The 22,093-nt window shown below is 58.3% G+C and overlaps 8 protein-coding genes across 8 annotated transcripts; 4 read left to right on the top strand and 4 right to left on the bottom strand.

Moving 5' to 3' along the window:
* Positions 1-488: 488 nt before the first annotated feature.
* BKCO1_7800019 (phospholipid-translocating p-type atpase) lies at positions 489-4,487 on the top strand (the record flags this gene model as incomplete). Its single annotated transcript, XM_020279074.1, has 3 exons — positions 489-2,403; positions 2,454-3,404; positions 3,454-4,487. The coding sequence occupies 3 exons, from the start codon at positions 489-491 to the stop codon at positions 4,485-4,487; spliced, it is 3,900 nt and encodes a 1,299-aa protein (XP_020125791.1).
* A 757-nt stretch (positions 4,488-5,244) lies between these two features.
* Positions 5,245-6,334, top strand: BKCO1_7800018 (proteasome component pup2; the record flags this gene model as incomplete). The annotated part of the gene is made up of 5 exons (XM_020279073.1): positions 5,245-5,269; positions 5,333-5,345; positions 5,403-5,481; positions 5,572-5,915; positions 6,058-6,334. The coding sequence occupies 5 exons, from the start codon at positions 5,245-5,247 to the stop codon at positions 6,332-6,334; spliced, it is 738 nt and encodes a 245-aa protein (XP_020125792.1).
* Positions 6,335-7,328: 994 nt separating this feature from the next.
* Positions 7,329-7,912, bottom strand: BKCO1_7800017 (cytochrome b-c1 complex subunit 10; the record flags this gene model as incomplete). Its single annotated transcript, XM_020279072.1, has 3 exons — positions 7,329-7,490; positions 7,534-7,756; positions 7,854-7,912. The coding sequence occupies 3 exons, from the start codon at positions 7,910-7,912 to the stop codon at positions 7,329-7,331; spliced, it is 444 nt and encodes a 147-aa protein (XP_020125803.1).
* Positions 7,913-9,999: 2,087 nt separating this feature from the next.
* On the top strand, positions 10,000-10,662 carry BKCO1_7800016 (tprxl protein; the record flags this gene model as incomplete). Its single annotated transcript, XM_020279071.1, has 1 exon — positions 10,000-10,662. One exon carries the CDS (start codon positions 10,000-10,002, stop codon positions 10,660-10,662), a length of 663 nt encoding a protein of 220 aa, XP_020125804.1.
* Positions 10,663-11,654: 992 nt separating this feature from the next.
* On the bottom strand, positions 11,655-12,500 carry BKCO1_7800015 (uncharacterized protein; the record flags this gene model as incomplete). Its single annotated transcript, XM_020279070.1, has 1 exon — positions 11,655-12,500. One exon carries the CDS (start codon positions 12,498-12,500, stop codon positions 11,655-11,657), a length of 846 nt encoding a protein of 281 aa, XP_020125805.1.
* A 1,100-nt stretch (positions 12,501-13,600) lies between these two features.
* BKCO1_7800014 (carnitine acetyl transferase) lies at positions 13,601-16,476 on the bottom strand (the record flags this gene model as incomplete). The annotated part of the gene is made up of 2 exons (XM_020279069.1): positions 13,601-15,960; positions 16,017-16,476. 2 exons carry the CDS (start codon positions 16,474-16,476, stop codon positions 13,601-13,603), a joined length of 2,820 nt encoding a protein of 939 aa, XP_020125819.1.
* A 1,218-nt stretch (positions 16,477-17,694) lies between these two features.
* BKCO1_7800013 (dna repair protein rad57) lies at positions 17,695-19,472 on the top strand (the record flags this gene model as incomplete). Its single annotated transcript, XM_020279068.1, has 2 exons — positions 17,695-18,059; positions 18,119-19,472. The coding sequence occupies 2 exons, from the start codon at positions 17,695-17,697 to the stop codon at positions 19,470-19,472; spliced, it is 1,719 nt and encodes a 572-aa protein (XP_020125820.1).
* Positions 19,473-20,479: 1,007 nt separating this feature from the next.
* BKCO1_7800012 (helicase 2-like protein) lies at positions 20,480-22,068 on the bottom strand (the record flags this gene model as incomplete). The annotated part of the gene is made up of 4 exons (XM_020279067.1): positions 20,480-20,584; positions 20,641-21,501; positions 21,558-22,004; positions 22,060-22,068. The coding sequence occupies 4 exons, from the start codon at positions 22,066-22,068 to the stop codon at positions 20,480-20,482; spliced, it is 1,422 nt and encodes a 473-aa protein (XP_020125821.1).
* Between the last annotated feature and the right edge of the window lie 25 nt (positions 22,069-22,093).

The raw sequence follows: 22,093 nt of genomic DNA, 5'->3' as shown, positions 1-22,093 counted from the left end.
CGACGCACCTGAAACAAACAAGAGGAAGCAGAGGGCCGCAGCGTGGCGGGCATCATGTTGGTGTTGAGATATGAGATCTGGCCAAGTAGGTAAACCGCGGACCGTGGGACTCCCAGCAGCCGCACCGCCGCGCGCCAAGCTTCCGGGTCCCGGGCACCCTGGCCGCTCCTGGCCCAGTGGCCGCCCACCGCCCACCGCCGGCCGCGTACCCATCGTGCCATCCCTGCGCCGCCACAGTGGCTGACGCGCCCAAGTCGACACCCGTCCGCATTGCGATCCCACGAACCCTCGCAGCCCTCCACCACACCCGCAAGCCGCACTAAAGAGAGCGAGCGCCCTGCGCGCCGCCAGCACTCGAGCGACACCCCCCTCCAGCGCACCTCACGCCGAGCGCCGCCCCGCCGTCCCGCCGATCGCCGCGCGCCCGCCTAGCCCGGCAGCTTCGCCAGCTTGCCTTGTCCGCGCACACCGCCCGATGCAGCACCACCATGTCCGCTCCTCACGAATATCATCACCAGAATGCTCCACCCTCGCCCGATGACAGCGACGAAGACCTCGAACTGCTCGACCCCATCAGCTCCGCCCACGATTCCGCCGCCGATCCGCCGCACCTCGCCTCCTCCAACGAGCGCCGGCCGCTCCACGAGCTAGGTGCCCGCATTCCTCTGCGCAACCTGCGCGTTGGCCGCTTGCGAGGCAACAGTCACATGCGCCACGATGACCCCGACGCCGAGTCGCTGCGTGGCCTTGTCGACGACGAGGACGGGGGCAACAAGCGTCGCCATTCGCACCATGACAGCATTGGCACCATCGGCGACGACGATGCTCCTCTGCTGCCTGGCGGCTCGCCCGCCCAGAGGCTGAAGCCGCAAGGCCGCATGGCAAGGCTGAAGTCACACGTCCGCCTGCCCAGCTTCATGTCCGGCGCTCGACCCGTAACGCCTCCTGAGCCCTACGCCGCCGAAGCCGAAGCCGACGACCACGACCCTTCCTCCAACCGCACCGTCGCCGTCGGTCAGCTCCAGACCTCCAAATTCCCTGCAAACGCCGTTTCCAATGCCAAATATACCCCATGGAGTTTCCTTCCACGCACCCTATACAACGAGTTCTCATACTTCTTCAACATGTACTTCTTGCTCGTCGCCCTGTCGCAGGTTATCCCCGCCTTACGAATCGGCTACCTTTCGACATACATTGCTCCTCTCGCCTTTGTCATCAGCATCACCCTCGGGAAAGAGGCTTCGGACGACATTCAACGCCGACGCCGGGATGCCGAGGCCAACTCCGAGCCCTACACAGTCCTGCGCTTCGATGACCCCAGCGCCGGTCCGGGAAAATCGTCTGTTATTGGGCCAAGGAGGAACAAGCTTAGAAAGACTAGGTCAATCAGATCGAGCCGCGGGTCCGATGGGGAGGGAAGCCTCAGTGGGATGGGCAGGCCGACAGCCTCCGTTTCCGAGATTAGCAAGCCTTCCAAAGACTTGAAGGTTGGTGATATTCTAAAGCTGGGTAAGGATCAGCGTGTTCCTGCAGATCTGGTCATTCTGGCGTCCTACATCAGCGATAATGCAGTTCTGGAATCCACAGGGCCTGAGCCTCCCGTGTCTCCACAACAAAACCTGATCGACACTGATGGCGACGGCACTGCGTCTGCACAACAAGTGGCTCAAGAACCCTCCTCGTCCGGCAACGACTCATCTGGGGAGGCCTTCATTAGGACCGATCAACTTGACGGAGAGACGGACTGGAAGCTCAGAATCGCCTCGTCTCTTACCCAATCGCTAGACGTCTCCGAATTGACCCGTTTACGGATTGTAGCTGGGAAGCCGGACAAGAAAGTCAACGACTTTGTTGGCACCGTCGAGCTCCTGCCAAAAGAGAAGAGCGGTTATGACCCGCATGTTGAAGAGCAGCCAGCCTCAGAGAGCACAAAGTCTGCTCCTCTCACCATTGACAATACCGCCTGGGCGAACACGGTCCTCGCTTCCAGCTCCACAGTCCTTGGCGTCGTTGTCTATACTGGCCCGGAAACTCGTCAGGCTCTGTCTACTTCGGCTTCCAGGTCCAAGGTCGGTCTTTTGGAGCTGGAAATCAACTCTCTCACAAAGATCCTGTGCTTCCTCACTTTGGCCCTGTCGTTCATTCTGGTTGCTCTGAAGGGATTTGACGCTGAGACTGGACGCCCCTGGTACACCTCGGTTATGCGTTTCCTGATTCTTTTCTCCACCATCGTCCCCATCAGTCTTCGTGTCAACCTCGACATGGGTAAATCGGTCTACGCCAGGTTCATCGAGAAGGACCAGGGCATTCCTGGAACGATTGTGCGGACTAGCACTATCCCTGAGGATCTCGGACGCGTTGAATACCTCCTAAGCGATAAGACGGGAACTCTCACCCAGAATGGTAAGCCGTTTTCGCCATTGCCTTGGCTCAGGTTGCTGATTTACTCTTAGAAATGGAGATGAAGAAGATCCATGTTGGAACTGTATCGTATGCCAACGAGGCCATGGATGAAGTCACCACATACGTTCAACAAGCGTTTTCTGTTCCCCCAATGGAAGGTTCCAACGCTTCTGTGCTTATAACGCCATCTTCAACATACACCGTTCCAGCCACATCTGCCACGAGGACTAGAAGAGAAATCGGTTCCCGCGTCCGTGATGTCGTCCTTGCTCTAGCACTTTGTCACAATGTCACCCCGACCACCGAGGAAGTCAATGGTGAAGTGGTCACTGCCTACCAGGCATCTTCCCCGGATGAAATTGCCATTGTCAAATGGACAGAAAACGTCGGGCTTCGCCTCCTTCAGCGTGATCGTCACAGCATCACCCTGGAGTCTGTTGAAACCGGCCGCACCGTTGTCAGGGTACAGATCCTCAATGTCTTCCCATTTACGTCGGAAGGAAAGCGCATGGGTATCGTCGTGAAATTCTTCCAAGGCACTGCGACCAACCCTATGGACAACGGAGAGATTTGGTTCTATCAAAAGGGTGCCGACACCGTCATGACGTCAATTGTGGCCGCAAATGATTGGTTGGACGAAGAGACGGCCAACATGGCAAGAGAAGGTCTGCGCACGTTGGTGGTTGGTCGCAAGAAGCTTTCTCCCCAACAGTATGACTCTTTCAGCCGACAGTTTTCGGATGCATCCCTTTCCTTACACGGCCGAGACGTTGCCATGGCCGACGTGGTTAAGAATTTCCTCGAGAACGACCTTGAGTTGCTCGGTGTCACAGGCGTCGAAGACAAGCTACAGCGCGACGTCAAGCCTTCATTGGAGCTCCTCCGCAATGCCGGTATTAAGATCTGGATGTTGACCGGAGACAAGGTAGAAACCGCACGCTGTGTTGCAGTTAGCTCTAAGCTCGTCGCTCGTGGTCAATACATCCACACGATTGCAAAGCGTAGGTCAATTCCCTTGATTCTGCCTTGAGCTACACTGACAGAACGCAGTAAAACGAAAAGACCTCGCAAATGACTCGCTCAACTTTCTCCGTGGGAAACCCGATGCGTGTTTGCTCATCGACGGTGAATCTTTAGCGTTGATGCTCACCCACTACCGGGACGATTTCATTTCTGTGGCCGTTCGCTTGCCGACCGTTGTGGCTTGTAGATGTTCTCCGACTCAGAAAGCTGACGTGGCCAAGCTCATCCGGGCTTACACCAAGAAGCGAATCTGCTGCATTGGAGACGGTGGCAACGATGTTTCCATGATCCAGGCCGCAGACGTCGGTGTGGGCATCGTCGGAAAGGAAGGTAGACAAGCAAGTTTGGCTGCCGACTTCTCCATCGAGCAGTTCTGCTACCTCACCAAGCTCCTCGTCTGGCACGGGCGCAACAGCTACAAGCGGTCCGCCAAGCTCGCTCAGTTCGTCATCCACCGCGGCCTGATCATCAGCGTGTGCCAGACCATCTACAGCATCGCCAGCAAGTTCGAGCCCATCGCGCTGTACCGCGACTGGCTGCTGGTGGGCTACGCGACGCTTTACACAATGGCACCCGTCTTCTCGCTGGTGCTGGACCGCGATGTCGACGAGTCGCTGGCGAACCTGTACCCGGAGCTCTACAAGGAGCTCACCACCGGCCGCTCCCTCTCGTACCGCACCTTCTTCATCTGGGTTTTCGTGTCCATCTACCAGGGCAGCATGATCCAGGGGCTCAGCCAGATCCTCGTGGGCACCGAAGACTTCGCCAAGATGGTCGCCGTGTCCTTCACCGTGCTCGTGCTCAACGAGCTGGCCATGGTCGCCGCCGAGATCACCACCTGGCACCCTGTCATGATCTTCACCATCCTCGGCACCGCCGCCATTTACTTCGGCAGCATCCCCTTCCTCGGCGACTACTTCGACCTCCGGTTTGTTGTTAGCGTCGGCTTCCTGTGGCGCGCCGTGGCTATCCTTGCCATTGCGTTGGTGCCGCCATATGCTGGCAAGATCATTGGAAGGACGATACGGCCGCCGAGTTATCGGAAGGTGCAGGCTGTGTAATGATGATGAAAAATTATAGATAGATTCATCTATTCTTCTTTTCTTGAGTTTGCGAGAATGTTGTTATTATTCTTTATCTTTCTGGTACGCGCTTGAGTGCAGGTGTGTGTACTTCGATGTCATGTGAGATTGATGGTGGTAGTTTGCGCAGGCCCACAAAGGAGGGCTTAGAAAAGTTGACACCTACGTCCGGACATTGCCTCCAGGCTGCTGCCTACAAAGGTGGGCTTTGTATTTTTACATCCGCGTCCGGGTATTGGCTTCAGCTACCCGTGAAGCATTTTCATCAGAATCTACATTTAAATCCAAAAATCTTCTCAACTCCTGCTGGTTTTGAATCTTGTTAAGGTGGCTGCATATAATTATGCCACGGTAATGTTGTATGTACTCGGCTCTTGCTTTGCAAAGGATGAAATATGATTTTTGACTGTGTTTACACGGGTCTAAAAACAGCAAAGAAAGAATAAAATGTAGCATCCACATGCTGTTGAGCGGTATGCAGTCATTACGGCCAGATGTAGTTGCGTCGCGGTCACGTGGGCGTAGCCCTCGCGCGGCCCGCGGGCTTGGCGGGCGGAACTACGCAACGGACGATGCCTGGAGCTCCAACACAACAACCTTGAGCCCGACACCTGCTCCCCGCCCCATCCCACCCCGCCGCCCTCTTTACCAAGCCCCATTTCCCTTCCTGAGGAGCTTCCTGCAGCTCGTCCCCCTACCGCACCGCCTCAAACACGCAAACCGCAGCTCTACTACCATGTTCATCGCACGCTCGGAATACGGTAAGCTTGCAGTCACCCACGCCTAGCTTGCGAGCTGCTGCTGACGGACCCATCTTCCTTCAGATCGGGGTATCAAGTGAGAACACGACCGTTGCGTCTTCCGGACAAGCTTCCCGCTGACCATCCCCGCCAGCACCTTCTCCCCGGAAGGTCGTCTGTTCCAAGTCGAATACTCGCTCGAGGCCATCAAGCTCGGTTCGACCGCGATAGGTGTACGTCCCCTCTCACACACACACACACCCACACAATCCCTCCGCACAAACAAAGGCACACCTGACACGGACCCCAATGGGGGCATCTAGGTGGCAACGGGCGAGGGCGTGATCCTGGGCGTGGAGAAGCGCGTGACGTCGACGCTGCTGGAGACGTCGTCGGTGGAGAAGATAGTCGAGATCGACCGGCACATTGGGTGCGCGATGAGCGGGCTGCAGGCCGACGCGCGCAGCATGATCGAGCACGCCCGCGTCGAGTCGCAGAACCACGCCTTCCACTACGCCGAGCCGCTGCGCGTCGAGAGCTGCACCCAGGCCATCTGCGACCTGGCCCTGCGCTTCGGCGAGGGCGCCGAGGGCGAGGAGAGCATCATGTCCCGTCCGTTTGGCGTGGCCCTGCTCATCGCCGGCTACGATGAGGATGGCCCGAGTCTGTGAGTACATGTCTCATTCCCTCCTCCCTTCTCTGAGCTACGTAAAACGAGAAGAACAACAACATCATCATCAACAACACGCACTGCCCCGTTCACCTCTCGTCGTACCAGCTAGCTAACTCCCCCCTCCTCTCCTCGACAGCTACCACGCCGAGCCTTCGGGCACCTTCTACCGATACGACGCCAAGGCCATAGGATCGGGGTCCGAGGGCGCGCAGGCGGAGCTGCAGAACGAGTTCCACAAGTCGCTGACGCTGCCCGAGGCCGAGGTGCTGGTGCTGAAGACGCTGAAGCAGGTCATGGAGGAGAAGCTGGATTCCAAGAACGTCCAGCTGGCCAGCGTCACCCGGGACCGCGGCTTCAGGATCTACACGGACGACGAGATGGCCGAGGTCGTCGGCAGGTTACCCACCAACTAAGCAAAGGGCGGGAAGAGAGAGGGGAATTGAAGTGTACGGAAAGACGGCACCTCATGCTACATGACTAGATGACGATGGAATGGGGAAGGGAGAAATGGTGGAGGGAAGGGCGTTTGCTGCTGCTGTAGCATAAAGATATTCGGCATAGCTAGAGAGAAATAGTCGGCGTGACGGGAACGAAACGGAACCGATCAGTGCATCATCGATCTAATGAACAACATGCTGCGCATTGGCCCAACAAAAAAAAAGAAAAAAAGGTTACTCTATCTCAGGATTCACAAGAACAAAAACATGGTCCAACTGCTTTGATGGATGACAAGAGCGACCAAATTGGGTGACGAAAGATATCGACCTGCGGCGATCCTTTTGTGTGTGAGCAGCCGGAGGAAGTATGCTCACGTAGATGTAGGTAGGTCGAAACGATCGTTCCTCACAACTAGTAGCTGAAGAAGGCAGATTGATTATCCGGGGTGCAGATGCGAGCGGCATCGAAAACTAATTCATAAATGCATCCTGATATGTACGTACGCCCTTGTGAGATAAGAGGTACCTGGGCGCAGGCACCAGGCCACCCACTGTGACGCAGACGGGGGGTCATCACTCGTGAGCCAAAACCCCGGGCTGGACAGACAGACGCGAAATATCGACGCAAGGGAAAGTCTAAATTCGTTCGTCGCAGCCAAAGCCCGGAATGACGGGTAATTGTACATACAGCCAGCCCACTGTCCGGACGGTCTATGGTACAGCGGTTTGTCCTTTTGGGCGTGTGGAGGTGGGGGAAAGGCGGGGGCTTGGTCACAGAAACCTCTCATTTCCTCTTTCTCTCTCTTTCTCTCTCTCACTCACTCTCTCTTTCTCTCTAACCCAACGCTAACACACAGGACCCCCCTCCCAGAGCTGTTTTTTCGCTCCTCAAATATAAATGCCCCAGAAGGATCCTTGCCCAAGTCTCGGCGCATTCGAAAAAAGAGGCAAGAAAGAAGAAAGATAAGATTTAGAAAGGGTTGTCCTCGGGGGCAACCTTGACGTCGAAGTACTCGCCCAGGATGGGGACCTTCTTCATGATGTCCTCGCGCACGCGGGGGACCTCGGCGAACATGAAGATGGCGAAGACGCCGGCGGCGGCGCCGAAGCCGGCGACGGTAGTGCCGCTACTCTATTACATCAGCGATCAAAACAACGGAATTATTTTCCCCCACCCAAGGTCCAATTGTCTCCTCTCCTCTCCTCTCCCCTCCCTTTTGCTTGGTTTCCAGCAGAACGAGTTCTTCTCGCGGACTATTTTTCTCATACTCGACGAACCCCGGGAGGAGGAAGGGTGATACGGAGGTGTGGACGGGGGGATGGATAGGTTGGAAGGAAACATACAACTTGACGGCGCGGCCGAGGCTGATGCCGTGGAAGTGGGGCGCGGTGGTGTACCTGGATGTCGTCAGCGGGCGATTCGCGCAATGGTCGTTTGTTTGACAGGGAGGGAGGAAGGGAACTGGCGGCCAGAAAGACGGATGGGAAAACATACTTGGGGCCGAAGCGGGACTGGTAGGTCTTGTAGCCGGGGCGGACGGTCCAGGGGGCCATGCCGTGGTGGCCGGTGTGCTGGAGGTCAGGTCGCGTAGACTGGAATTGGAGATTCCCTGGTTAGCGGCTGGGGTCTTTCTTTCTTTCTCGCGGGATTGGGGTCGATGGAGTGGGGAGGAGGCCGGGGGCGGAGCGGTGGGCGTACCATTGTGGGGGTGGCGAGTGTCTGCGGCGGGTGGGGTGCGGAGAGCGAGGTGGATGCGGGCGTGGATGGAGGATGGGCGAGAGGTGATGTTGAGGTTGCTGGTTGCTTGGGCTGGTTCCATCATTGCCGGGATTGGCCCGGGCGCGCCCGTCCGGGCTCCGGGTCCAGCCGGCCAATCAGCGGCCCGAAGTTTGCGACCGGAACGCACTGCAGACATTTTCTTTAAGTTTCGCAACTTCGGCTGCAAGCTTCCTTTCCTCCTTCATCCACCTTTTCACGACCCGAGTTTGACGACGCTGCTGCTGCGAGAGCGGCTCGGCTGCCAGTGCCAGCAGGCTGATGACAAGCTGCGGTGCGCTGGCAGCCGGCGCTGTCGAAGCTGCACGTGTCGACTTTGGAGCCTCGGTGCCTTGCAATTCGCAAGGCTGGAGAGCAGTCGGATGACCGAGGCCACGCTCTCCACTGACAAACAGCGCATGGTAAGCTCTTTTCTCCCATTCCCTTCGCCACACGCCTCCGTCTTCTATGATGAAACACTTTACTCAGCTCACTCCGAGTCACATCAATGAGAGATAAAACACCTAATATCCAACTTCAATTGTTCCTTCTGAATTATCATCTCCATCTCTACCCGATGCAGTAGTCAAGAGAGAGCTGGCTTGCTGACATCAATCAAGTATCTAGCCACGAGGTCGGTTCGCTTGTCGGGCCACGACTGGAAAGGTGCGGCGCATGGCCGAGCCGAGTGTCGATGACTACGTCGACGTCATGTGTGGTTGCAACACTAGTCCGTAGGCAAGCCGGCGTTGCATGTAACGCGACTGATTTGGGGGAACTCCGACGGCGCAGGCAGTCTTGGCCGACATGTGCAACGTCTAGCAAAATGAAATAGATCAATCAGTCTTTTGTATCAAAGTGCCCAACGTGAAGAACGGCTGGCCCGTACCACTGCCCCTGAGCCCCTCGCTGCTGCTTCTTCATCAGCAAACAGTGGTGTGATGGCGGCGATCGACCAAAACAACAGTCCAGCACAGGCTTATCGAGACGACGATGCAGCGACAGAGGCACGACCCGGGATGGCTGGCGGCATGTGACCACCCGATAACCGGGAAACTGGGTAGCTCATGCGCAATATCACAGCGCAGATTGGGCGGGCGGGCGAGCCGGGGGCACAACACCAAGCAGTGGGGGCGCGGTGTTGAGCGTGGGGTTGAGCGTGGACATGCGCCGCCCGTGGACTCTCGCAGCTTTGCGCGCAGCCTCGGGCCCTCGGCCGGCGCAGCGCGGTGCTCCTCGTGCGCCCCAGGCTGGGGACATGATCCTCCTCAGCTGATGCCGCCGTCTCGCTCTTTGCTCGGCATACGGCATTGGCGCGCCGGCCTATCAGATCAAAGCCATTCTCCCGTTTCTTTCTCGTTCCCGCTTCAGACGTCAGGCCTACCGCAACCCCATCCACCGCCCCGTCACCCTTCTCCGCAGTCCAAGCCCGCCCCGCAGTCCTCGCCGCCATAGCTTGCTGCAAACCCGCCGAATCCTCACCAAAACATCACCGCCAAACGCCAAACCCCCGAGAAGCGCCAGCGCACAGCCCTCAGCTCCGCCTAGCCGCAATCCCGACTCCGGCCGACCCACCTGGACGCTCTCCATGACTCGACTGCGCCGCCGCTCCTAGCCCAGAGACATCCAGAGACTCCGCGAGAGACCGCCCAAACACCACCGGACATAGCACTGCTCACCTCGTTGATCGCGCCCACTCTTCGTCCTAGCCTGCCCCCGAAATCCTCACCGGCGCCTCGCCGCGCACCCAAGGCCACTCAACTCCAATCCACTCGCCCTCGCCAAAACCCAGATCCCGATCCCACCGCAAGCGTCACCGCACATCTCGCGCTATAACTGCTTGTACCACCTCCGTCTACGTACTCGAAATCCCACCTGCATCGCCATGCCGACCAACGCGAACCGGCCCTTCCTCTCCAACTTCCTCGCCGCCTTCCGCGCGCAATCCGCCTTCCAAAGCGCCGCGCCCTCTCCTCCTCCGCCTTCCTCCACCTCGACCAAATCCACAACAGCCCAGTCCGCAGCCTACACCACATCATCATCCCCATCAGCCGCCGCCGCCGGCTCCCCCTACGACCAGACAGCGTCGCGGACAACCACAACAACAACAACAGCCAAGCCCAACAACAACACAGCAACCGCCGCCGTCTCCGCCACCACGCAACAATCCTCCTTCTCCCCCTACGGCAAATCCCCCAATTCGCCCGCCGGCACCCCGCCGCAGAGCAGCTACGCCAGCAACAACAACAGCAACTACAGCTCCAACTACAACAACGGCGCCGCCTACCCAAACGCCGGCGGCTACCCCATCCCCTCGTCCTCGTCCTCGCCGTCGCGCCACCGCCGCGGCTCCGACAGCAGCTCCGACGGCGGTTTCCGCGAGCGGACGGGCAGCGCCGGCGGTGGCGGTGGTGCTGCTGCTGCGATGCCCGAGAAGTGGTATATTGGTGGGAGGACGCCGGGCGGGGAGGAGAGGTTTTACAAGCTGGGCATGGTGAGGAGGATGAGGAGTAGCGATCGGTTGAGTTTGGATAGGCTGAGTTTGTGAGAGAGGGAGGGAGAGAAAGAGAGAGAGACGTGAAGGTGAAGGGGGAGGGAGAGGGAGAGGGGTTCTATTTGGCGAAAAGCAAGCATGATACCGGGCGTTTTTTTTGGCATGTTTTCACACACACACACACATACACACATCCACGCTATTCCTTTTTCTGTTGTTAATACTGGCTGTGGGATGCGACTACTCGACTCGACTCGACTCGATTCGCCCTTTTTTTTCCATTCATCAGAAGACATATTGGCGGGAAAAGGTCACACCTCCCAGGTTGCGATACACACATACATACATTCCTCGTTCATTTGTTTGCTTGCTTGCTTCAGAAAGACAATCCGCGAAACCCTGTTCTTGTTTTAACCAACAGTCGACGTGGCGTTTAAAAAAGCGATGGTTAGTCGCGAGCTTTCTTCTCTGGGTTATCGGTTTCTTTATGATCTTGAGGAAATAGGGGAAAGGGAGTAGGACTTATAGACATGGCAAACGAGGGCATTCTAATGGTTTCTTCCTTTTCCACCTCCGTATGCAACGTTTCCTCCTCAACCTGTTTAAGAATCGGGTTCTGTTGTCTGGTACATTTCCACTATTAAGCAGAAGCAGGCAAACCCAAAAAAAAGAAAGGGAGAGAGAAAATAAAGGGCAGCTACTAAGCCTTCCTACCGTCTGACCTCGTAAGCATCTTTGCTACCTTTGACTTGTGTATGTACACGGTATGTTCACTGCCGCTTTTTAGTCTTGCGTTCAGTGTCGGAGTCGGAAAGCTAGTGTGTGACAGTGACGTATATGGGATTTCGACATCTTTGTTCTTAAATGCAAGAGAGCAAAGCAACAAGGACACTTGATGTTGTTCCGTGCGAGCACGTAAAATTGTTATTGATGTGAATGATGGCATACACAAAGATGGACAATAATAAAACCGTGAAGAGACGTTGGATACAGCCCTCTCTCTCGTTCACTCAAAGGCCGGTGCAGAGATCACGCTTAAGATTTATCTAAGCCTGCCACACGAAATGCACCACAAGCCACAAAACCACCAAAGAAAACAGTATACAGCCCGTATAGTAGCATTTCTCCTCCCAGCGTGCCGGCTTCTGTTCTTCCCGCCCCTGCTGCAGCCAGCTCCGCTGCCAGTTCGGCTGCCAGTTCCGCCTCCGGTTCTGGCGGCACTGGGTCTGGCGGCTCTGGGTCTGGCTCTGGGTCTGGCTCTGGGTCTGGTTCTGGGTCTGGTTCTGGTTCTGGTTCTGGGTCTGGCTCTGGGCCTGGTTCTGGGTCTGGCTCTGGCTCTGGCTCTGGTTCTGGCGAGAGACGTCATTCGAGGTGCTTTTGGCGTCTTTTTCCCGCAGTTGCGTCATCGACGTCGTCGCGATGTCGGCTTCTTCGGTCGTGTATGGCGGGGGTGGTGGCGATGACGACGATGATGAATATGAAGGAAGGGTTGGCGCCGCGGCGAGGCTTGGGGTCCTGATGGGTTGCAGCGGGATGGCTGTGTCGAGGTGGGGGAAGGAGAAGGTGAAGGATCTGTTGCTGTTGCTGATTCTGCTGCTGCTGCCGCCGCCACCGCTGTGGTAGGCGTCGTTGGTGTTGTGGACGGCACGACGGAGCGGAGGGAAGGGCAAGCTGGTGTGGCGCTGGTGCCTGTGCTGGTGCGTTATGGTGGTGGTGGTGCCGTCGCCCAGATCCATCTCTTCGATGAGGTCGAAGTCAGCGTCATCGGCCACGCCTGCCTCGACGTCCCTACCGGTCGCCCTTTTCTTGTCTTTTCCTTCCTTACCGGCGGACGCGCCGGTCTCGGAAGCCTTTGGGCGGAGTTTCGCGGGGATGATTTTTGAGAAGGGCATGTTGTATGTTCGTGTGTTTTCGGGTGTGTGGAAAAGAACAGTTTGCAAAAACCTGGTGAAAAGTTACTGGATGGAGAAGAAGAAAGAGAAGGAGAAGGAGAAAAGTCTGAGAAAATATATTGGGTGATTGCAGGCAGAACTCAAAATCTGCGTTGGCGGGTGACGAGTAGTACCAAGGTCCTACATGGACCCTGGGGCTAGCATTTCCATGTACCAGCGACAAGACCATGAGCCCATGCCCAACGCTTTTTTCTTTAGCCTATAGGCTCCCCGAAGCGACACAGTTTCTCAGAAGGAAACAACACGTGGACCTGATCAAGCCGTGGAAAAAGGGAATCTCAAGTGCGCTCTCATCAACCGCCGACCAAAAAGGCTATAGCCTCCCACACCTTCAAACACCAACACTGAACCAAGAAAAAACCAAAGGACAGCAAAACGTCATCATATCCACATCAATTTACCAAAACCTCAACGCTGCCGACACCGCAGTGCTCCAATACTATGTAAAAGCGACGCTTCGCTCTGCACAACAAAGACAAACAAGCGCTACACAGAAGAATAGAGAGAGAAAAAAAGAAAACGAGCTTTAGCCCTGCTCACTTTCATAACGACACGTTCATTCGTCCGTCGTAACATAACCTCCCTTCCTTGCTACTTCCATCCCCCCCTATCATTCCCATCAATAATCCGCCAACTTCAACCTTCTCCCGATGTTCCGCCTGACCACCTCCTTGCTTTCGCTCGCTGCGAGCGCGTCTTGCTGCTCGTGTTTCGCCTTGAGGGCGGCTTGGAGCATGCCCGAGTCGAAGAAGCCGTCTAAAAGGTTGGAAGAAGAAGTATAAGTATATGTTTGTCTTTAAAAAAAAAAAAGAAACAGGTGACCAAGAGAAGTGAGTGAGTAAAGGTAGTGGAGGAAGGGAGGGGATGAGGAGAATGAATGCTGCCTAAGTGGGCCTGCCAGAGCCCCCGGCTACCGTGCCGAGCACCACATCGCCCGGAGAAGAGAGATCGGTAAGAAAAGCAAACGTGGCAAAGCTGACGAATTTCTCAAAACATTCAATTTGCGCGAGAAGAAGATCGAGAGAGGAAAAGCTCTAAGTCTAAACGTCTAAAGTTCTAGACTTCAACGTGCAAAAGTGCGGGTGCTGCCGTCGCTTGACGACAGCTACTGGCCGCTTGAGCACGCCCGGCGGCAGCGACACACGCGGCGAACTTTCAATCTCCTTCTTCAACGGGCTTTGGAACGGGGAATGTGGTGGCGTAGGCAGGCCGTCGTGGAAGGAGCACGAGCGCTCCCTCACGGCAGCGGCGACATCATTCTCCTCGCTCCCTTCACCCCCTTCGCTACAGGTGCAGGTAGAGCGAGGGGAAGGAGGGGTTTTGGAGGAAGAAGGGGATGGAGAGGTGTTTGTGGAAGTGGAGAGAACGGGGGAGGAACGGGGGTGAGACTTGGAAGAGGAAAAGGAGGAGGAGGAGGGGGACGCACATCCGCCAAGACCTTCGTCGTCGCTTTCTCCCACCATGCTGTCTGTGGTGGGCGTGTTGGCACTGGCTTTTATGCTGCTTGGCTCTCCGATAATCTTGCGGCCGCGGTTCTTTGCGCGGTTGGCCGTCAATTGTTCGTGGTGCTCCTCGGCCTCACGGGCGCGGCTGGCGCCCTTCTGCACCGATGCGCCACGGCGCCGCGTCTGGCGGAGGAGTTTGCGAATCTCGAGGAAGTATGCTTCTATCGCGTCGATGAAGCGCGCAGTCTGCCTGTGTTTGGAGCTGGCGCAGATGGAGATGGTTCCGTCTTTGATGATGTATCCTATGCCGAAGCCGTCACCAGACGTAGGTCCGAAACCAAACTGGCGTAGTGATGGGTTGCCACAGTTCGACGTCGACAGGATGGTCGTGTTCAGACGGTCCCAGCCGGCGTCGGCAAAGAGCGATGGCATCCTGTGCTCGACTGGCGGACCGACCGGCCCTGTTGAGATGGAGACTCCTTCCGAAAGGATCGAATCACGACCCGGGCTGCCGACAACTTGTTCAGAGTCCATCGGGCTGCCGCTCGAGTCACGAAGAGAGTCTGTGTAGTCGGTAAAGGAACCATCCTCGTCGAGCTGGCGCTGCCAAATGCAGTAAAGTGCGTACAGGTGTCTGTCTTGGCCTTGGGCCTTTGCGCACTCCCTGGTGATGGCGGTATGCTTTTCACATGCTCGCCTCAGAGCCTCGACCTTGTCCGCCGCCGGGTTGTCGTTCCAGAAAGTCTGCACGAACTCGACCGACTCGGGGGTTACCGGCCTGATGGCTTCCGTTCGTCCGTGGAAGAACATTTTGGTCATGGCAGGCTCGTAAACACACTCCATGCGTCCGTAGAGCCCGTAGTATGCGGCTTGGAATGCCATCTGGACAAATGCGTCGGGAGAGAAGCCCATGGACGTCATGAAGTGCTTGCCGTAGTGCATGAACTCGAGCGTCTGGAACTCGTTCTGCTGGATGAGATCGGCCAGCCTTGTTTCAGCAAAGCGCAAGGCAGTGCTCAGCTCGGGCACCATGTCCCACTCGAGCTTGTGGGGTGTGGTGCTGACGTCGCCAAAGCTTGCGGGGTCGCGCTTCGAGGGGTCAGGGCTGCTCGAAGCCCACAGACTGGGCGCTTGGCCGTTGATAGTTCGTGCAAAGCGAAGAATGGTGTCGGTAAAGACATCACTAGCGAAGCGGAGGACGGTGTGGCCATCGACACCGGTATGCTCGAAGTTGATGCCGGCACTGCCGTTCTTGCAGACGATGATCTGAAGCTTGTCGTACCATCTGTTGGTGCAAGTGCCGACTTGCACGCCACGCTCGATCTTGCTAGTACCACACAGCATGTTCATGCAAAGGTCTGCACCGGTAGTAGGCGCAGTGTAATCCAGACAGAGGATGAACAAGGCCGAGTCGACGATGTTCAGACAGTCCGAGTTGTTTGATCCTTCGTCTCTGTGGAGGACGTCTCTGAGGCCAGACCAGATCTTCCTGTTCTCTGTGCTGAGGACACCGAGGGCTCCTTTTGCGGCATCCTGAATGGGTATCTGTGCAGCATCCTCGACGATTGCCTCGAGATTCTGGGAGATGTCCTTCTCCGTCATGATCAGGTCGGAATTGTCGTCCAGGACGTCGAACCAGTAGAACTGGCCATGGCACAGCACAACAACATGTTTTGCGCTCGGGTCCTGGCCGATCTGGCAGCCGTTTTCCGTGGGTATCCTGGCGGTTCCGAACAGTCTAGAGTACTGGTACATGCAAAGTGGCTGGCCACGCACCGTGTCGGGGGGGAGTTCCTCTTTCCGAACAGCGCGCACGAAAGACAAGGCCGACACAACCAGAGAGGCGGCGCGGGTGACCTGGTTGTTTCTGGCCGGCGTCGGATCATCCTCCAGTAGGAAGAAGGGGTTCAAGTTCAGGACGACGGGGTTGTCGAAGTTCAGGTAGGAGTCATACCCTGGGTCAGATTAGCCGGAATGCTCGCGGGTAAAGTGTGGCTGGCTCAATGCTTACAGAACTGCTCGATGTAGTTTGACTTGCCGGCGGCATACTTCTTCAGCTTCTCCTGGAGCTCTGGGCCGTCACTCTGCAAGAAGTCGCGTATGGCGGCGCGGGTCTCTTGGTGTTCTTTTGGTGACTGCAAAGGCTCGAGCGCAGTAAGGTACTTGTTGCATGACGACTCAAGCTCCGGGATGGGGAGCTTCGGCAGGTTGTCCTGGGCAGCGAAGGTGATGCCGGGCTTGGAGTTTGGGTTTCTCGCGGTGCCGAGCGGGTTCTGATCAGCTTTGGGGAAGTCATTGGTGGCGTCCTTGGCGGCCTGGGCCGAACGCTGGTTCTCGCTGCCGGCGTCGGACATGGCGGACCCGTTGGTGCCGTTGGAACCGTTGGTGCCGTTGACAGCGTTCACGGTTTCGGGGTCTTTGGCGAGGGTGCCGTTCAAAGAGGTGGGGGCTTGGAAGGTTCGGACTGGCATGGCAGCGAGGGGTCAGACGGATCAGGCGTAGAGGGGCGAGATGAAGGTAGAGACGTTCAGGCCCCGCAGAGCAGTGCGGTAGAAATAGTGGCAGTCTTGAAGGCAGTAGGCGGGCATGGAAGCTTGCGGCTGGACGCCGGAGAAGAAGTGGAAGGGCGAAAGGCAGGAGGGAGTGGCCTCGGGCGGACGAGGTCTTTATCATCACAGGCCGGGGTGGACGAAGGGGACAGGCAGGGCACACGCAGCAACCCCGCGGCCCAGGGAACCATGTGGGACGACAACTAGCCACCGCCACGCATGGGAGGGTCCTGGGCCCGGCGAGACGGAAGCGCAGGACATGGGGTGCAGCGGCGGAGCCCAGGCGGACGGCGGCCGCAGCATGACGCAGCAGAGGGAAGAGGTCACTTACCGAGCGAGCGAGCACGGGCGCGGTATTTGCGGGCGCTGAAGAAGGCACGCTGTGCAAGTCAGCGGTGCTACCACCCGACCTACCGCACGAGACGAGACGGGCCCAATGGCGTGGCCGGGCTGGGCCGTGGGCGCCGGCAGAGAGGAGGGCTGCGCGCTGCGGGCCAAAGGCGCGGGCGGGCGCCGAGGAGAGCAGTAGGACCGAGGAGCCTGGGCGGAAACGAGCGTCGCAGAGGTCGACGGACGAGAGGAAGTGCTGGTGGTTCGCGCTGCGGCAGGGATGCGGGCGATGGTCAGTGGTCAGCCGGCGAGCGGGAGCTTGTGCGCAACGCGACGATGGCACTGCCGTCGGCCAGCAGACGAAGGCACACGATCCCACGGGTTGCGCCTGCCTGCCTTTTTGAATGCTGCGACGTCTGCTCAGCGCGCGGCGCAGTGCGTGAGCGCCATCCTGGCCGTTGCGGCTCAGCAGACGCAGCGCCGCACCTCGAAGGGGCCGATGGGCACGGATGAACGGGACTTTCTTGGGACGTCATCACCCAAGCTCACCCAAGCCGCTCCCCAGATTTTCCCCCGGGAGCCGTGAGCCTGGGTGCAGGTCGCTAGGTCGGCTGCCTGCTGCCGTGCTCCGGCCTGCCCGCCCAGCCTCCGACCCCGCCGTCCAGACGCGTCGCGCCCGCGTCCACGCCCACGCCCGCCCTCGCCCACGCCCACCTCTCGCCCTGCCTCGCCCTGCCCCCGGCACGCCCGCGTGCGCCGCCGAGTGCCGACATGCCTGACCCTGCCCATCCCAGCTGACCGTTTCCTGTCATGTCCGATCTGCACCACGTTGTGCCCGACCGTTTTCCGGCCCATCGTTTTTCGCATCTGCTGCCCTCGCTCGACCGCCACCGCGTCACTACCAGTGACATCCTGACCCTCGATGCCGTCGACCTCGCCAAGCGCGCCCAGGTCCCCGTCGCTGAGCTGCGCAAACTCCACCACGCCATCGTGACCGCCCTCCATGCCGACCTGGGCCTTGCTTCCCTCGAATTCGCCGAGCCAGACGCGACCAACCAACCCGACGCCTGGCATGCCACCGAATGGCGCACCATCAGTACGCTCGATGATCGTCTGGACGCCGAGCTGGGCGGAGGAGTGCCCGCGGGCTATCTGACCGAGATAACTGGCGAAAGGTATTCTGTCGCGGCCTTTGAAAGCGGAGGAGCTGTGCTGAGACCATAGTCATCCATAGCGGTGCGGGAAAGACCCAATTCCTACTCACCTTGCTCTTTTCGGCACAGCTGCCAGCTCCCCACGGCCTTTCCAAGTCCGCGCTCTACATCTCCACCGAGGCGCCGCTCGCAACAACCCGCCTGGCCCAGCTCCTGTCCCAGCACCCCCGCCTCTCGAACCTCCCAGCCGCCACCAAACCCTCCCTCTCGCGCATCCTCAGCATACAAACCCCCGACCTCGAGTCGCAAGACCACATCCTGCGCTACCAGCTACCCGTCGCCATCCAGCGCCACAACGTCGGCCTCGTCGTCCTCGACTCCGTCGCCGCCAACTACCGCGCCGAATTCGATCGAGCCGGCGGCGAAAAAAACAGGACGGACGGGGGCAGCCACGGCCACGCCCGCCGCGCCGGCGAAGCCATGGCGCAGCGCACGCAGCAGCTGGTCCAGCTCGGCGCGCTGCTGCGCTCCGTCGCGCGCGCCCACGGCGTCGCCGTCGTCGTCGCCAACCAAGTCTCGGACCGCTTCTCTTCTTCTTCCTCCGCCCCCGCTCCCAGCAGCAGCAGCAGCAACCCGACAACCACCACCACCTCCCGCAATCCCTCCCACGCCAGCGCCAGCAGCCAACAAGCAGCAACAACAACATCCCGCGCCCCGACACCGACGACAACCCCTCCCCCGCGCCTCGCCCTCGCCCTCTCCCCCGACCCCCTCACGCTCGACCACCAACAGCGCTGGTTCACCGGCTGGGGCGACGACGTCCGCGCCTCCTCCTCCAACTCCTCGACCTCCTCGCACAACCTCAAAACCCCCGCGCTCGGCCTCGTCTGGGCGAACCAGATCGCGGCCCGCGTCGCGCTGCTCAAGGCGCCCGTGTACGGCCGGGCGGCGGCGGACTGGCCGGGTGGTGGTGGAGGAGGAGGAAGCGTGGATGCGAGAACGGGAACGGGGGCGGGAGCGGGAGCGGGAGGGGGAGGGGACGTCTCGCGGTGGCGGCGGTGGATGAAGGTCGTGTTTGCGCCGTGGGCGGGGCCGTCGGAAGGGCGGGGGGTGGAGTACGTCATTAGGGGGAGTGGGGTGGTGGCTGTTGCTACTGCTGTGGCGGAGGAAAAGCAGAAGGAGAAGGAGAGGAGGGCGAGGGAGGCGAGTGAGAGGGCGGTGGAGTTGGGTGGTGGTGGTGGTGGTGGTGGTGGTGATGCTGGTACGGAGAAGGCCGCAGAAGAGGCGAGAGGGGGAGAGGAGCCGCTGCCGGACCGACAAGGCGGTGATGGTGGTGGTGGTGGTGGTGGTGGTGACGACATCCCAGCAGGCGACGAACGGGGACCACGCGACAACAGGAGAAGAAGTAGCGACGAGCCCATCGGCAGAGAATAATCAGTAATGGAAATGCGGGCGTAGGTGTGAGCCGGAGGCGGGGTGCAGAAAGGAAGAGCTTGATACATACACATATACTTCCTCCGTATTCGCTTCCTTTCCCCCCCACTCTGTCTCTCCATCTGATACTCCTGGAAAAGCCGAGTGAAACCACATGGTCGGGGTAATCCAAAGAGGAAATCTCACGCACGCATCCTCGTTTGAGTAAAGAGTAAAAGAAAGACACGATGGAGAAAGGGGGGATATGTAGCTAACCGCCAGGCAATAATGATTAGACCAGATGAGATCAGTCCGAACCGAGAAAACATGGAGCTAAGAACCTAATAAAAGCGTTATACGGCAAAAGCAGTCCCGCCAGATATCTAAAGCGACTGGTTGGTGAAAACGAATAAACGCCGTCAGGATTATTACAAAGAGGGGGGGAGGGAAAAGAGCGCGGTGCTTCAGATGGGTGACCTTTGTTTTCTTGTTGTGACACGTGCATATGCACGATGCCTACACCCGCCCTCAACAAGAAGATCAATCGGGCAGGCACAGGGTACCTACAGGCCTGCTCGCGTTCTTGGCGGCTGCCGACATCCGGTGCCCGACGTCCCGACTCCATGGAAAGGCCAAGGTTTTCCGGGCCAAGGTAAGCAGGGATCATTGGCAGAAGAGGCTGGGCAAAAGATCGAGCAGTGTCGGGCTTGATGTGAGAGGTAAAAACAACTAGCAGAGTTGATATGCACAAAAACACGTCTAGAGGAGAGCTTGGCGCTCTGCGCTTCCTGCATTATTCTAGACTCCGTCTTGCACGCACTATAATCTTTTGCTTTTCGGGGAGACAGTAGATAAAGAGAAAAAACAAAAAGATCCCGCCTTGATGACCCCAGCCTGCTCCGCTGCCCCGTCTTTTATTCCTTTGCCTCATCCTCGTAGGGAAAAGATGCCCATCAATTAACCTTCGTGGTTTTACACCGGACGCCGCGCGGGAATCTAGAAAACAATACGCGAGAGAAGGAAGATGTCTATGACAGCTCCATGGCCTCGCCAGTGGCACCGGAGCCGTTGGGTATCGAGAGCGTGACATCGCCGTCGACGCTAATGAAGCGCTTTTCGAACTCGGTGACAAACTGATCATGTGTATTAGCCAACATACTAACCTGAGTCTTCTTGCTTTGCGGCTTACCTTGGCGCTGCGACCAGGGTCGTAGAAGAGCTTGTAGCTCCTCTGGACGTCGTCGATGGTGACCTCGGATGCCTTGCGCTTCTGAGCGAGGAGATACGACGTTGTAATAAGGTTGCTAGCGTATCTTAGATTCGTCTCCGAACCGATCTTGGTGAGCAGGGCAAGAGCGTCGGGGGAAAGGTCGATCTCCTCCTCCTGAGCACGAATTGCAATGATCTGCCTGATCTCCTCGGCCTGGTAGGGGGTAGTGCTGACGATGACTGTGCGATCAAGGAAGTCGAGCGGAAGGCCGTGCGGGGAGGAGTAGTTGGTGCCACGGATCTTGGTGTTGCCGCGGTTCGAGGCCATGATGACAATAGGCGCCAGCTGATCCTCCAGGGCACGGTTGACGAACGAGAAGCACTCGATGTCCAGCATGTGCACCTCGTCGATGAACAACACACCCGGGACCAGCTCAGCCTTGCCCTCCTCCTTCCACTCGGCCACCTTGGTGTCGATCTGCTGGCGCACCTCTTGCCTGATCTCGCCAGTATCACCGGAGAAGAGAGCGAGGAAGCCTTGGGTGCGCGAGTTGATGACGTCAATCTCATGGAGCGAGACGGTGTGCACGACTTCGCGGCGCTGCTGCAGCTCTCCATCGGGGCACTGCACAAACTTGGTGTCGGCACCCATGGCGTCGTAGTCACGCGAGCGGGTGTAGGAGCGGCCCAGCTTGGTGATTTTGCCAGAGGCCTTGTCGATGGAGATGACGTCGCCAGCCATGACCTTCTCCTTGGTCATTGAGTCGATCATCTTGGTGCCCATGTCGTAGACGGTCTCCATGTCGGTGGTCTTGATGGTGAGCTTGCCCTGCTTGTTGCTCTGCATTGAAGACGGCGGTCAGTGTATTTCTGCGCAGGCGGGGCGAACAAGCTTACACCCGTGACGCTGCGGTCTATTTGGATCTCCACAACCTCGCCCTCAATGATCTCGCTCTCTTCGGTTATGCGCACGCCGATGGACTTTCGGAAGGCCTGGGTCAAGGCCTCGGTCTTGGACATCTCGAGGGAGAAGATCTCCGAAGAGGCGAGCATGGTGAAGGGGACGTCGGGACCCAGCGACTGGGCCATGCCCATGGCAATGGCGGTCTTGCCGGTGCTGGGGGGACCAGCGATCAGGACGGCGCGGCCGGCAATCTTGCCATCCTTGACCATCTGCAGTATGACGGCAGCAGCCTTGCGAGCCTTCTCCTGGCCGACAAGACCCTGCGACGAGGCCTTGGGCTCGAGTGTATCGGGCTCAACCCCCAGGCCGCGGATGTGCGAGTGGGCGGCGATGAGGTTGAGGCCGCGGAGCTCTTTGCTCTCGGCGACGGTGGTGATGGGCTGCAGCGCAGGTCAGCGGGAGGCGCGCGGGGTCGGGCGCGTGCGGCGGACTCACGGCAGCCATGGTGGGTGGGATGCAATGGCAGCGG

Source organism: Diplodia corticola (genome assembly GCF_001883845.1).
Source record: "Diplodia corticola strain CBS 112549 chromosome Unknown scaffold78, whole genome shotgun sequence".
Taxonomy (NCBI): Eukaryota; Fungi; Ascomycota; class Dothideomycetes; order Botryosphaeriales; family Botryosphaeriaceae; genus Diplodia; species Diplodia corticola.
This window is presented reverse-complemented; position numbering and strand designations above follow the sequence as displayed.